The sequence below is a fragment of the Notamacropus eugenii genome, chromosome 1 (genome assembly GCF_028372415.1).
Source record: "Notamacropus eugenii isolate mMacEug1 chromosome 1, mMacEug1.pri_v2, whole genome shotgun sequence".
In the NCBI taxonomy this organism is placed as follows: Eukaryota; Metazoa; Chordata; class Mammalia; order Diprotodontia; family Macropodidae; genus Notamacropus; species Notamacropus eugenii.
Genome location: NC_092872.1, coordinates 97,819,011 through 97,835,287, shown reverse-complemented (window position 1 = coordinate 97,835,287; position 16,277 = coordinate 97,819,011). Strand labels below are relative to the sequence as shown.

At 37.6% G+C, this 16,277-nt stretch overlaps 1 protein-coding gene across 3 annotated transcripts in view; it reads right to left on the bottom strand.

Moving 5' to 3' along the window:
* The window catches only part of SVEP1 (sushi, von Willebrand factor type A, EGF and pentraxin domain containing 1), a 321,762-nt gene that overhangs the window by 99,993 nt on the left and 205,492 nt on the right, over window positions 1–16,277 (bottom strand). For all 3 annotated transcript variants that reach the window (XM_072610622.1, XM_072610615.1, XM_072610607.1), the window contains exons 22-25: window positions 16,047–16,160; window positions 11,395–11,508; window positions 8,429–8,630; window positions 2,960–3,117 (exon numbers count right to left, since the gene is read on the bottom strand). In XM_072610622.1, the coding sequence (XP_072466723.1) occupies window positions 2,960–3,117; window positions 8,429–8,630; window positions 11,395–11,508; window positions 16,047–16,160 (588 nt within the window). The remainder of the gene's footprint in view (window positions 1–2,959; window positions 3,118–8,428; window positions 8,631–11,394; window positions 11,509–16,046; window positions 16,161–16,277) is intronic.

Sequence of the window (16,277 nt, the reverse complement as noted above, 5' to 3'; positions counted from 1 at the left end):
AATTTAAATGGGAAGATCTTTCTCATTCATTAATAGATCCATGTGACCTGGCAGGGTCACAGGGAAGCGTGAGTTACATGAGTCAGTGGAAGGAGTAATTTGCTGAATGAGTGGAACAGGAAGAGGCAGAGCTAGAGCAGAGCTGAGAGGAAATCTGTCAGAGTCTACTCAGACCTAGGAAGGATGCAGGCAAGCAGGCAGCTGGCTAGTATGAGTGAAAGAACTTGTTTGTGATTTTGTTTAAGGGAGCCTGCTTGCGATCTTTTTAATGGAGCTGGTTTGTAGGAAGCCTAGCAAGGGGAAGGCTTGGGGATGGTGCTGTTCTCTGCATTGTTATTATGTATAGATTTTTGTTACTATGATGGACTCGGCTTTCTGGTGTCTGAATAAAAGTTTTGGTTCTGTCTTCCATGTGAAGAGTCTGTTGAATTTTGTGACTCAGAATTGCGCTGGGATATTCATGGCTGCCATAGGGACAATAAATATCGTGTTGGTGCTACAACAATCTGTGCATAAATAAATATATGTAAGATATATACAAAACAAATATAAAGAGGGGTGCGCTAGAACAAGCCCAAACTGGCTTGCAAGGTGACTGTTAAATTTTCAGGGTGATCATTTACACTTAGGAAATTAGTAAATGCTACAAAGCAGTGGTTGATTTATTATTTCCATCTAGAGAGGCAGTTGTTAAATATTTACCAGCATACTACTAAATATAAGGGTAGGAAAAAAATTTGGGGGGGGGTTACTAGCAGCTGTGGGAAGTAGGAAAGATTTCATGGAGAAAGTGATGCCTGAGCAGAATTTTAAAGGAAACAAGGAATTTTTGAGAGGGGGAATCCATTCCAGGGATGGGAGACAGCCAGTGCAAAGGTGCAGAGATGGTATGTTAGGTATGAGGAATAGCAAACCAGTCCTGCTGCACCATAGACTATCAGAAGTGAAGTACTGGTTAATTAAATTGGAAAAGTAAGTTGGGGGAAGAGCCAGATTGTGAGGGCTTTAAAAACCAGAAATTGTATTTGACTGGAAAGTTTGGTAAGCAGGGGAGTATAGCATGTAAGGCTCTTCATCTCATTTCTTCCTATATTTCAAGTCTTTTTATAATTTACTCCTCTCCACATATTCTGTGAACCGTCTATCCTGGACTCCTTGCCTACTTTGCCCTGCCTTTTCCCTAATAGTTAAATGCTGTTTCTCCTCACTGCTGCCTCTCAGAATCTCTGGCTTCCTTCCAGACTCAGTTCAATACCTTTCAGGGTACCCCTCAATGCTAGAGCTTCCCACTCTAAGGTCACCTTCTATCTCTGCCCTCTCTTCTATAGATAGAGAACATATCTCTGATTCCACGGTGCAGGAAACTCGCTCTACTCATTCAGATCTACTCCATCTCTGTAATTATAGTCTTTGGGAGCTGCTGATAATAATAACGATGATGATGATAAATAACTAACATGTACGTAGTGCTTGGGCAGCTTGGTGTGCAGTGCATAAAGTGACAGGCCTGGAGTCAGGAAGACCCATCTTTCTGAGTTCAAATTTGCCCTCAGACACTTATTAGCTGGGTGACCTTGGACAAGTCACTTAACCTTGTTTGCCCCCCATTTTCTCATCTGTAAAATGAGCTGGAGAAGGAAATGGTAAACCGCTCTAATATCTCTGCCAAGAAAACCCCAAGTGGGGTAGCAACTAAAAAAGCAACCAAATAACAATATATAGTAAGTATCAGGAACTGTGCAAAACATTTTACAATTATTATCTCATTTGATCCTCACAATAGCCCTGGGCAGCAGGTACTATTATTATCCCCATTTTACAGAAAAGGAAACTGAGGCAATGAGATGTTAAGTGACTTGCCCAGGGTCATATAGCTAGTAACTTTTTGAGGCCACATTTGAACTCAGGAAGACTCCTGACTCTAGAACCCACACTCAATCCACTGCACCACCCAGCTGCTCCTTCATCCTCAAACAATTCAGAAACTAAAGCTAAGTCAGATGGAAAACAAACAAGCAGCAAAAATGAAAAGCATTTTCTATTTAGAAAGAGAAGATTCAAACCAGTATTTTGGGACAAGCCCAACTATGACGTCAAAAAATGAATTGCCACTTTCCAGCCCTATGCTCAAAGCCTGGTTCTATCAGAGGTTCTCAAGTATATGATGGTAGGAGTTGAGACTGGAGTTTCCTTATGGAAGGTAGGATTCACCCTAGGTGGTTCTCTGTTATCACCAGTGTCCTAAAGAATCTTCTCCTCTTGGCATTGACATTGGAGTATGTGTGTGTGTGTGTGTGTGTGTGTGTGTGTGTGTAACTGAGTGTGTGAACGAGTGAGAAAGTGTATGTTTGCACACACGTGCACACACATGCAGATTTGTACATCCCTGGAAAAACTTCTACTTCCAAGAACCCAAAGATACATTATCATTTTGGGCTCAACCACTTTCCCTTCTGGAAGATGGTTGGTCAGGCTGGGGTGCTGTCTGTTTAGGAATGACTGCTCTAACTATGTGGCCTACATCCCTAGGATTTGGACAGAAATGAACCAGTCTAAGGAATGTAAGCCAGAAGAAAACTAATTGGTCCACTGTGCTGTTGCTTGGTTTGTGCTATGCTTGAGATCTGCTTTTGGAAAATCATTTTAATCCAAGCTTAATTTCTGAATCTATAAATTCTGAATTAAACACTACCTATTGAATCCTGCTAGATGGTACTGTGGATAAAGTGCTGGGCCTGGAGTCAGAAAGACCAGAGTTCAAACTTGACCTCAAATCCTTACTAGCTGTGTGTCCCTGGACAAGTCACTTAACCCTGTTTGCCTCAGTTTCCTCATCTGTAAAATGAGTTGGTGAAGGAAATGGCAACCTCTCCAATATTTTTACTAAGAATCATGGACACGTTGGTCCATGAGGTTGGATATGACTGAACAACAACACTGACCCTTTGTTCTTCCGTACCTGTTTCACACCTGTTGCCTGAGAAGCCTGGCCGACATTTACAGATATAGGAGTTCAGCTCATCCACACAGGTGGCCTGGTTTTTGCATGGGTTGGAATCACACTCATTGATATTCACTTCACAGAGTGACCCTGTGTATCCTGCCACACACTGACATCTGAAAAAGAACAAAATAAACAGATCTGAGCCAGTACTTGGCCACTATGCCTCAGCTGCTTCCTGATTCTGTTCCTGTGGGGTCTTTCTCCCTTGGGGAGGTCTTCCTAGATCTACACTTTGGGGAAGGGCCTCACACCAGTCATCCCTGATTCTCCAGATGATGTCTCAATGTCCCAACATGGGTAGCTCCTTCTCCTCCCCCTTTTTATGTGTTGCCTCCAATTAGAACATAAACTCCTTGAGGGCAGGAGATGATCTTTTCTTTTCTTGCATTTGTATCCCCAGCACTTACATAGCCCCTATCACACAGGAAGTTCTTCATAAGTACTGGTTGACTGACCAACTTACAAACAGGCTATGTTCCAAAAAACTGTGTTTGTAAGACAATCCTTTGTAATTCTGAATTTCTAATACGAACAATTTTAGAGATCATAGCAAGCTTCCCACAAAGATCTAGTAAATCCAGATTGTAGCCTTAATACTGTATACAAGCCATGAAAAATAGTAGAAAGCACTACTGTTGCATTATTAATCATTAAAGGAAACTAAAAACCTGAAACAGGAAAATATTATACTAATTTATTTCTAAAAACCCAGTGCACTTTGAAAATTCTAGTTCAAGATCCTCAATATTAATTCTTGACATTTATATGAAATACAGAAAGAGATTTCAAATTTTTTTGTTTTCTTGGCATTTAAAGAAATCAAGACCTCTAGAAATAGATTATTAAATAGATGTTTTGCAAGGATTTAGAAAGCAATGCAAAATCTCTAGGAACACTAAAAAGAGGTAAAGCCAAACTAAATTAATTTCTTTTTGAAAAACTGGTAATTGAAGGAAATATGATAGTCTATTTTAGTTTTCAGCAAAACATAACAATTTGTTTTGATCATGACACCCTTGCGGATAAGATAGTGTTGCCCTGTTGAGAATATTACTTAGTGCATCTGCACCTCCCTGAGTAGTGACACTCAAAGAAAGCTATGTCAACTTGGAAAGTGATTAGGGGAATGTCAAAAGGCTTTCTACTTGGCCCTGATCCATTCAACACTTTTATTAAAGATTTGGATAAAGTCAGAAAGGACATGGTTATCAAATAGGACACAAAACTAAGGAATATTTAATATAATGGCAGACTCAGGATTTGAAATTACATTGGCAAGCTGGAACACTAGATTAAAACCAATATAAAATAAAATTTAGCAGAAATAAGTGTCAATAGTTGCCTGAATTTATATAAAACAAAAGACAAGTTCTACATGTATCCAGAGGAGGTCACTTAGCTGCTAACTAGACTCCATGAATATTCCGTTGACCAGGAAGACATAAATAGACATAGTTTCTCAGATGGATCAATCTACCCAACAATTAATTAACAATTTATTTCTCAAGTCACCTTTATTGCTGGGTCCACTGTGACCTAGTATTCTAATTCTAGAATAGTAGCTTCTTGTTCTTCATACTGAGACATGGTTGCTTTTTATGCCTTAGTTGCAGGAGCTGAGGGCAGCTGGGTGACACAGTGGATAAAGTGCCAGACCAGGAGTCAGGAAGACTCATCTTCATGAGTTCAAATTGGGCCTCAGACATTTACTAGTTGTGTGACCTTGTGCAAGTCACTTAACCTGTTTGCCTCAGTTTCCTCATCTGTAAAATAAGTTGGAGAAGGAAATGGCAAACCACTCTGGTCTCTTTGCCAAGAAAACCCCAGATGGGGTCATGAAGAGTTGGACATGACTGAAATGACTCAACCACAACCCAAAAGTTGAGTCTTTTTGTCTTATTCAACTAAAACTATATCCTGACCCTTTTATCTCAATTACTCTGCACCAACGGTTTTGCTTAGGATCCCTGAAATCTTTCCAAGGACCCTTCCAGGAATCATAGGTAATTCACTGAATTCACAGTACTACCAACTACCAAACCCACTGCTGAAATTTTCCTAAATAATATTCTGTTTCTATTGCTAATCTGGACTTTTCCATGCTTACCAAGACTTACTATGGAGATACAAGATGGAAGAGCCCTGTTTTGTTTTGTTTTTTGGCAAGGCAATTGGAGTTAAATGACTTGCTCAGGGTCACAGAGCTAGCAAGTGTCATGTCTGAGGTCAGATTTGAACTTAGATCCTCCTGGCTCCAGGGACGGTGCTCTATCCACTGTGCTACCTAATTGCCCTTCTTTCTTTCTTTCCTTTTTTAAACTTTCATTTATTTTTAAATTTAAAAAAATCCTTAAATACATAATAAGAAAAAGAAAAAATATGAACATATATTAAAACAAATATAAAATTGGAAGAAAACATGTTATGTGCACAGCAGAACATGGGAGAATTCAAAATATATAGCATAAATTACCATTTCAAGAAAACCTGATAATAATTAATGTGAATAAAAAAATTTGATGTTTCACTTGACCAAAAGTTCAATATAATCAACTGATACGGTATCCTATTTAAAAATTAAAAAAATAAATGCTGTTAAAGCTAACACGGTCTAAATCAAATCAAAATATGTCTCAGTCATGGAATATAGTCCCATGGTACTCTGCCCTGAGTGATTATTTTAAAAGGCAAAGTAGTATGATCCAGAGGAGGGCAATTCAGAATGCAAAGGATTAGGATCACATCCTGTGAAGGAAAGATAAACGTATTGGGGGGCAAGAGGTTGCTTAAGGTCTTCACTCTGAGGACAAGGCGGGACAAGACCACTGACTTCCTACATGTGAAAGCTTGTCATGTTGAAAAGTTTCTTCAGAAACTATCTATAGCAGTCACAAGAAGGCAGATTTTTGGTTCAATATTAAAGACTTTTCAGGTAGCTAGAACTGGGGATAAGATGATAGTATAGACTGCCTAATGACTTGAATTCCATGACTAAAGATATTTAAGTTCAGTGTGGATGACAATCTGTCAGGGATGATGCATGGGCAATTCCTGATCTGGGTGGGAGGGTGGGAGAGATGACCTCTGAAGTTCTTTTGTTCCTATGGTTCCACAATTCAATAATATTGAAAATCCAGTGGAAACAGTTCTGAATTTGGAGTCAAAGGATCTATGTGTCCAGTGTTGGCTCTGCTTCTAATGAACTGTCTGCCTTGGGCAAGTAATCTAGTCCCTTCGAACCTCAGTTACTTCTTTTATAAAATGATGTACTTGGACTATAGAACTTCTAAGGTTCACTGGTGCTTTAAATATATGATCCAAAGAAATAGATTATTATTTATCTGACCTGCCAGTGGTTAAGGAAAACATGGTCACTTGGAGAAGGATGAGAATTGATGGGAAATTTTGTAGAGATTCTTATGTAGATTTCCAGATACTTTTAAGGGCAATAAAGATTGTCAACATTAATTCTTGTTGTTTGCTTTGTACATACATACATATATACATCTACACACATGTATATATACATGTATGTCTATATGTACATGTATTGCGTGTGCCTTGTATGTATATTATATATGTATAGATAGATATAGATATACATATAGATAGATATAGAATAGATATATCTATATCTTCCCCTTTGTTTTTACTTTAGATGATTTTTTTCTTTTGCTTGCAAATGGAATGACCAGTTTAGGGGAGAAAAAAAAGAGGTAAGAAATGTTTTTGATGCTAAAAGGGAAAAGGAAAGGGATTAAAGAGAGGATGGATATGAATTTAGTCATTTTTTTTTGATTGAATGTGTATGCACATGCAGGAAGGATAATGCTTGAGGTGAAATTAATTGAATTAAGAGCAATGAAAGACAGAATCAAGTAGGGCAGCAAAGTGTGTAAAAACACCTTGAGAAGACAGTATTTGAAGACATTGAATTAGACAATTTCCCATAAATGCCACCAGGTGGTGCTAGGAGACCAAGACCATTTTGGTTCCTGATCAGCTAAGGCTTGTTGGTGGAAGAAGACAGCTTGAGAGCAGCTGGTCATACAGTCATGTGTTTATGAATTAGGAAATACATGCATAAATCCAATGAGGAAGCTGCCTCACGAGATACACCATATATTCACTGAGAAGCAAAAATCTTCAATAATCCTGATTCATAATAAATGTAAAATATATAATATCTAAGCTTAAGGAAAATCACATTGACATCTATGTGAAAAACAAAGTGGAAGGGAAAGAGATGATACAAGGAGAACCTTTAAATTGTCCAGCCCACCAGGCTGTAAGTAATCAAACTTTTTGTGTTAACTGTGCATATATAAAGAAAGAGTTCTATGTGAGAGATGTTATAAAGGAAGAGAGGGAAAGACTGGGCAGCAGATCAGATATGCACGATGAAGGAGAAAGAAGTAGCAAACATGACACCAAAAGCAGAAACACTGGAATTTTTTATATACACACATATATTAATAAATATATGTAAAATAAAAATCCAAACAAAATAAAATCATATATATATTTAATTTATAATCTAATATTGGATAAATCATCTGATCATAATTGGATTACACTTTAAGAGTAACCAAGTCAAAGCTCATCAATTTATGTTTAAAGAAATGGAGCCCCAGGAAGTTATATGGCTTACCAAAGAATATAATATAGTAACGAGCAGAGTTGAAATTTGAATCCAGGTCCTATGACCTTTTCCTGTGCTCTTTCTATTATATTATGCTGCCTCTTACTCAGCCTGCCCCTTAAAATAACAACAGTAACTCAAATTTATTTTATAATATATTAAGTCATGTATTATGATGGATAGTTATGATACCTAGTTATTATACCTTAGAAAGAATGATTTAAAATATCTGAAGCTATGAACTAGAGAGATATGTTACCGGTTTACGCTATATATTTAAACATGGGTCACATCAATAAAGAGAATGTAGAGAATAAATCTGAACCAGATGGAACTAAAATTTTTTAGAAAACATAGAGTTTGCACAGAATGAGGGGGTGTGAAAGGACCATAATTTGCATGAGTAGAGGAAAACATTGCATTACATTAATACATACTGTACATGGATGGATCTCTCCTCTCTCATTCTCCATGCTCACTCCCTCCAAAAAAACCTCCATCAAATTAAAAAAGTGATAATATTAAGAAAATAAAATTAGTCATCACTTTCACAAAGAAATATTTTCAATGAATTTATAAAAGATGACATATACAGGAATGATAAATCTTGAGAATGAACAGAAAATTAATTCACAGATTTAAATTGTGTCTGTCTACTCCTCATCCTAGGAAAGTACTTGAAAGGAAAGACAAGTCAAAGACAAGAACATTTTGGCAAGCACAAAAGCAACCTAAATCCTTCATGTGCTATTTCATGAAATTAACCAGTTCTGGCTTTTTACCTGAAGCCATTGATGCCGTCCTTGCAGGTTCCTCCATTCTTGCAGGGACTACTGAGACATTCATCCACATCCTTTTCACACCGGGTACCCCAAAAACCAGGAAGGCATTTGCACAAGAACCCCCCTATCTGATCTTCACAAACTGCATTGTTCAAACATGGGTTTGATTGGCATTCATTGACTTCTGTTTCACAGTGAATGCCTGCCAGGGAGGGATAAGAAAATGATGGTTGAAGGAATAATAATAATTTATGACAATAACAACATCTGTCAATAGTCTGCAGAATGTTATATATACAGATATATATATATATATTTGTGTGTGTGTGTGTGTGTATGTGCATCTACACACACATTACAGTAAGTTGTCCCCGGACAGTTTCTATTGGAACATCATTTAAAAAGACAAGAACAAGATGACACTGTTGCTGCTGATATTCTGATAATTGTAGTAAAATATTTTAATAAAATAATTTAAATAAAAATTTAATTTTATTATACATGTGAATATAATATTATAATACAATTTTAATAAAACAATATAAATAGATTGGCAATTTTAAAACCAAGGACAAAGAAGCTAAGTGACTATATGTAGCCAATAGAACACTGAATGTGGAGTCTGAAATTGGGTTTAAGTCCAGAGTTACAGAGTTAATAAGTACTTTAGGGGCTTTGAACCCATATCCTCCCAACCCCAAGTCCAACAATCTGAGTCTATCATCTGCAGATTGTGTGACCTTGAAGCAAGTCACTTAACTTCTCCAAATTTACCTCTTTAAACTTGTTTCTTCATCCACAGAATGAGGATAATAAAACTCAGACTACTGAGACAGTGTACTTGAAAGTACTTTGTACCTGTAAAGTGCTCCATAAATGAGCTTACTAACATATCTAATGAGGCACAATCTAGTTCTTTAATGATCTAGGACTTCAATAAGCTTCTATTAAGTACTCATTTCACGAAAACCACTGTACTTGTTAGTTAAGATACAAAGATGAAATGAGCTCAAGTTGCTCACATCTAATGAAAATTGGAAGAGAATAGGATGTGTTTCTAAATAACCCTTAGATAAGACAAGGTGTGATTAGCACAAAGGATAGGTCGTCCAGAAAATGTATTTCATCATCTGTGGTGGGAGAAAGTAGATTTAGGTACAGGAGTCACAGCTGGCTTCTTGAAAGAGGCAGCACCATTGAAGTAAGACACTATTTTAACAGAACTGAATGGAGGGAGAAAGGGTCCATTTAGGGCATGGGTGATGGATGGTGTGAGAGAACATGATGGACCTAAAGGACAATGGTTGGTCCAATTTTTTGGGGGGAAAAATATTGTGGGGGAAAGATATTGTGAGATACTGAAATACAAAAAGGATCTGTGGTTTCATTGGGAGAAGAAACTCCAAGGACTCCTGGTGTGGCATTCCTTCAATCAACCCAGATCATAGCTTATGTATGACTTAGTAGATATGTCCAAGGGAGTTCTATATAACTTGCTCAGAGTCACAGAGCTAGGAAGCATCTTAGGTGGGCTTTGAACTCATGTCCTCCCAATACCAAGTCCAACAGTCTGTCCACTGTACCATGCCATCTTGGATCTAAGAGTGGAAATTTAGGTTAGAACAAGACTCTAGGAGGTTTCGAATGACAAGATCAGTAGTAGTCTGGTTCAGTGGGTAGCCATTGAAGACTTTCGAGCACAGAAGTAGCATGACCAGGATGGTGCATTAGGAAATTATTAAGACAATGGAATGGATAGATTAGAAAAGGGAAAATGCTGGAGACAGGAAGAGAAGTTAAGAGGTTGTTACAACAGCCTAAGCGTAAGATAATGGAGATATGAAAGAGGATAGCTACAGTGAAAGTTGGAAGGAGGGGTCAGATGAAATATATTGTGGAAGGTAGAATCGTGAGCATTTTGCAACTGGCTGAATCTGGGGGAAGGGAATTGAGAGGAGAGGGAAGAGTCAAGGATGACTCATACCTGGAAGATGGGCATGATCAGCCCCACTGTCATCTTTCCTCTGTGACCCTCTTCAAACTTCCCTTGCCACCAACCTCTCTCTTTCTCTCCAACTGTCTCTCTCTTTAACTGCTGAAACACTTATTTGAAAGCAAATTCTATGTTTTGTTATTCTTTTCCATATATGCATTTTCTCCCCAACTAGATTCTATATTCCTTGGAGGCAGTATATCTTCAGTGACTAACACAATGCCTGTTTAATAAATGCTTTATCATCATGATGGTGATGGCCTGATGACGCTTTATTTTATTGGGTCCTAGGGCTGGGGCAGGGGGATGTCTGCCTTCTTGAAAAGCTACATCAGGACAGGAGAAAAGGTGGTAGTTTCAAAAAGTGGTAAGAGAAAAACAGGAGAATCAAATGACAATTTCAAATTCTGGCCCTGCCACTTATTACTTATGTTCCTTGAGGCAAACCAGAAGTCTCTGGGCCTCAGTTTCCATATCTGTAAAATGAGAGAACTAAAACAAATCTCTGCGGTTTTAGGTCAATGGTCTTCTCTGTTGAGTTGTGAGGACCCTTCTAACACAGAATCAATAGCCCTCTGAATATCATTTACAACAAATGAAGTAGCTCTCATCAATTGGCCTATAGTTGCTATGTGAGAATTCAAATCAGCAGTCTTATTAATCTATAACTGTTTTGGAAAAAGCCTTCAGTTTGTATCCTCAGATTCCTTGGCAAAGACTAATGATCACATCAGTTATTTTTATCTCTCATCTTTAGCTTTGCATGTGTCACCTCGATTCTGCATCTCATACACAGCATCTCTTGCATTCATCCATCTTAAAGTACAAAAATTCAGTTTAAATTGTAAGAAGCTGGTCAACTTGTGTGACTTTAAGCCATCATTTTTAAAAAAATGTCAAAAAAGTCTACCCATGAATGTAAAGAAAAAAAATCATAAGCAAACAGAAATGCTATAAACGTTCAAAAGCTTACCTTTGAATCCCCTCACACACGAGCAGTGATATCCATCAATACCATCGATGCAAGTGGCTTTATTTAAACATGGATTGGATCGACATTCATTTATATTTCCCTCGCAGAACTGACCTGCAAAGGATGTTCATTAGAAATTTGAAACAGCCCCACCTACTTTTACCATGTGCCTACTATGTGTACCACATTATGCTAGTTGCTAGGAGAGATAGAAAGATAAATAAGACATCGTTTATGCCCTTTTGGAGATTATAATCAAGCAGGAATGATAAGACGTGTACAAATATGTAAGGACTGCATAATTAGGTGTAATGGAGAACTGATCTATGTATGTATATAGCACAGCTAGGTGGTCAAGATGAAGAAGACTGGGTAAAGCTCCTTCTGGGCATGAGTACTGGAAGATCTTTATTGGCCAGGCCTCCATTACAAATAGGCTAGCTATAATCTGGATAAGAAAAAATGTGTCAAAGATAATATAAAATGCTTTGCTTCTGGAAAGAAAGAGGTAGACTAAAGTATCCACAAATATTTATCAATATATACCTTTGATTTAAGTCAATTAAGATGATGAAGACATTAAAGCTAAAGTTCTATTAACTTGAAAACTTTCAAGAAACATCCTTTCTTCACATGCTTTGTTTACAATCTTATTGTAAAGCACTGTTAAGTCAGTCAATTTATACCAAAGGCTTCTCTCTAAGCTTTGGGGGTGGAGTCAGCAATTCTTTACCCTAGGAATGAAGCCCTAGGTTTATCTAGAAAAATCTGCAGGGAGTAGGTAAATTCTGGGATTCTACTGCCTAAAAATAGGCTTCATGGTACTTGTACCATGGAGGCTACCAGCTATTTGAGTACATGATAACTTTAAGAAAAGAGTCAATATGTGAGTATTCTCAAGTCATCTCATCATATGGCACATAGTCACTAGTGGAGACTGTTCATATTTTCATGTATTATTCAAGTTAGAAGGGACCTTGCAGCCTCTTAGAAATGAGTTCATGATTTAGTCTCATGAAAGAGCAACCCTTTGAGTCCATCTCTGTTGGAGAAGGTAAATACTAATGATAAAGATGCTATCCACGAAAAAGCAAGAAAATAAGTGTTTTTCCCAAACCTTCTAATATTCATCAGTTTTCCCAGCATATGGAAACTCTTCCAACTTTTCACTACAGATATAGGGATCATCACCACCATTTCTACCTTGCTGTTTATTTATTTTTTTCTTTAGCAACATTTAATTTATTAAATGCAAACCATAATTCACAATACATTCCAGCCTACTCATACTCGCCATCCAATATTTTTTGTTTGTTTTTTTAGTCACTTACAATTCTGATTCTGTTGACATCTTGTTCTAATATTCACCTCCAAGAAAATGCTAGTTTTAAGAAGATGAGATTTTGGATCTTGGCTCTAATACAAGAGTGGGGAAGCTGTGGAATCAAGGCCACATGTGGTCCTCTAGGTCCTCAATGCAGCCCTTTGGGAGTCACATGGAGCCTTGAGGCCCTGGCAGATTGCCCCTCTCTCTCACTGAACATGGATGTGTGTGTGTGTGTGTGTGTGCGTGCGTGCGTGTGTGTTTAGGAATATGAATTGGATCAGTTATTTTACTGGTATAGGGAGGTCCCTTATAAACTTTGTTTACTAATATACGTTTGTGCCTCCTCTAATTTTAGTCTTAGAGAGTCACCTGGCCCACTAGTTTGGCCAATGAGTCAGTTAAAATAAGGGACTGCTTATGCAACTGTGTCCTCATCTGGTCAATGACATCTCTCATCATTTTTTTTTGCATGAACAGTTAGACAGATTTATTTTAAGTAAATAGATTACTGAGGAGGCTTAGTCATATTGGGACCTCTGTACAATCAGCGCATCATCTGTGGATTAGAGCATCTGGAGAATCTCCACGTTCTTAGGGATATTACTAGCTTTGTCTTTGATGTGAGAATTTGCTAACTGACATCATCAAAAACATTTTCTAAGAGCACATTCCATTTTGTCAAAAATTTTGATGGTGGCGGTGGTAAAACTAAGTGCGAGCTTCATTTTCTTGCAAAAATAGAGTATGAACTTCTGATCTGTATTGCAATTAGACATAGCACTTCTTTGTGAATGTGTATTTTGATGAATGTATTTCAATATAATTGGTTTCTTTTGTAAGCCTATGCATTTAAAAATATTCTTCTGAGAAGAGGTCCATAGACTTCACCTGACTGCCAAGATGTGTGCCCCATGGCACAACAAATGTGAGGAACCATGAATTAGAGAGAGAGTCTTGATTGCACTTGAATGCATCCTGCACTGATGTCCTTCTCTGATGCCTCACTGTGGCATGGAGGTGACCTTGGATTCTGGAAGGCTGTGCCAACAAATCATAAGCTCTGGAAGATCTTACTAAGCTGGAAATCTTTCTACACAGGCCTGGCAATGAAGAGCATGTCTGCCAGCCAAAGACCAGTCTAACTAAGTGGAGAGCAGCTCATTATTAGAAGGCTGACTCTCTGGTGATGAATGTTTTGGCCATGATAATTCTGCTTCTGCATAATCCTGGGTCTCAGTTTTCTCATTTGTAGAATAGGGAAGTTAGGCTAGAGAAGGACTTCTAAACATGGGGCTCTGTGGATAGATTTCAGGGGGTCTATGACCCTGGATCGAAAAAAATTACATGTTCATTTTTCACTAAACTCCAATGGCAATTTATTATTTCCTTCAATTATTTAAAAATATTATTCTGTGAAGCAGTCCATAGGTCAATCCAGACTGACACAGTCGTCCATGCCACAGAAAAAGTTAAAAGGATATGCCAACAAAAATGGAATTTCAAACCTGGGCAGGGGAAAAGGAAGTTTCCTCCCATAAAATGGAAGTTGCCGAGAGCTCTATAAATTAGCTTTTCACAATGTCAGCAGGGCTCTGCTCCACATGCTGATAATGATAGTGTGAGCAAATATGAAAATGCCTACAAATGTGAAAGAATAACGGTGTACTTGGATACACTGTACACATGCATGACGAAATCAATGAAGCTTTACTGGCATATAGCATATATGAAAATATCAAATCAGCAGTGCCATATAAAGCCAGGAAAAGGATCAGTTAGGACAAGATAATAACAGAATTCTGGGAAAGAGGGAAGGGAAAGGAAAAGGAGAAAAGAGGGGAAAGGGAGAGGGAGGAAGACAGGGAAGGGGAGAGGGAGAGGAAGAGAAAGGAAAAAAAGAAAGGAGGAGGAAAGGGAAGGGGTAGGGAGGGAAGTAAAGAGGAAAGGGAGAGGGAAAAGAAGAGGGAGACAAAGGGGGGAAAGAGGGAAAAATGGACAGGAAGGAGAAAGAGGAAGAGAGTGGTAGGGAGGGAGGAGGAAAAAGAAAGAAGGGGAGAGGGAAAAGAGGAAGAGGAGGGGGAAGAGGAAGGAGAGAGGAACTTTCATTAGAAAAGATAATTAGGTTTAATTTACTTGAGTGAATGCTTTGGTGTTGTACAATGGAAAAAATAGTAGAATACCAGAATTTAATCCTAGCTCTGTCCATTATAACTGTACAACTTGGAACAAGTCAGTTAAGTTCTCTGAATCATCTGGAAAATGAGAGATTTGTGACAAACGACTTCTAAAGTCCCTTCAAGGTCTGAATCTGTGATCTAGTAGATGAATTACTTTTCCTAGCCTTTGCTAAGGAAATTCATTTGCGAAGGCTGACATCTCCCAAATGAAAGTCCCTATTTTTATGTGGCCTCCAAGTAGAGAAATATAAATTCAGGGTGGATTCAAATATGTGGTTATAACGACGATAGAAAGATTGTTTAATCTTCTCTCATACATCTATAGTTCTACTTTTCTTCTAAATTATTTTGTTTCAAAAACCTGATCCCTTGAAAAAATCTTTAAGATATATTGTTACATTTTAAAAACATATAATATAATATATTACATTTTATAGTATATTATATTTTAGAACATATAGTAGACTACTCTATTGTATATGATATTTTATAATATATGATACAATGTACTATATATTATATATTAAAAGGATATTACAAAGTAGACCACATGGCACTTAAAAATCTATACTTAAACTATATTCTCATAGTTATAAAATCATATCTTATTTCAATAATTCCATTGCCAACACCCTAACTACAGTTAAAATAGAACTAAACAGAAACAGCTACCATGTTACAAATCCTTGTGAGCCAAACTATTTTAATAAGGGTGGAAGATGAAAATCTCTCCAGTCTAGGAAGCAAAGCAGAAATAAATGAGTTAAGTAAAATGATATATTGTGGTAAAGGTGAGGAAAATAACCCTTAGACGTGGAAAGAATGCAAAGCCCTAGGAATGAGAAATGGCGTATAAAGTGCCTGGAGGCTATGCTGTGTGGTGAGATAAATGCATGCATGTAGGCACCTTGGGGAATTAAAAAAATATATTTGAAGTAGAGTCAAGTAGCCTCATAAGAGACACTTTGCTCTTCTCTTTAAAAAGAAAAAGTAATAAAAGATTCAGAGTAATTTAAAATAGGAAGCCATGCTTCTTGACACAAAATTGTAAAAAACACGAAAGACCAACTCAGAAATATTCTTTTTTGGAATGCATTTACACTTTATGTCAGCAATGCCCTGTATTTGAAAAAAACTTATTCCATTACCTGTGTAACCTGCTGGGCACTGACAAGTGAACATGGCAGTGCCATCTTTGCACACTCCATTGTTGAAGCAGGGTGATGAACTGCACTCATCCACATCTACTTCACACTTTAAGCCTGCAACGCAAAACAAACAGCATTGGGGGCAAGAGACGATAATATGGAGCTTTACAGTTTACAAAACACTGTTGTCACCCCATGAGGTAGGGTATGGAAATATCCTCACCCCCATTT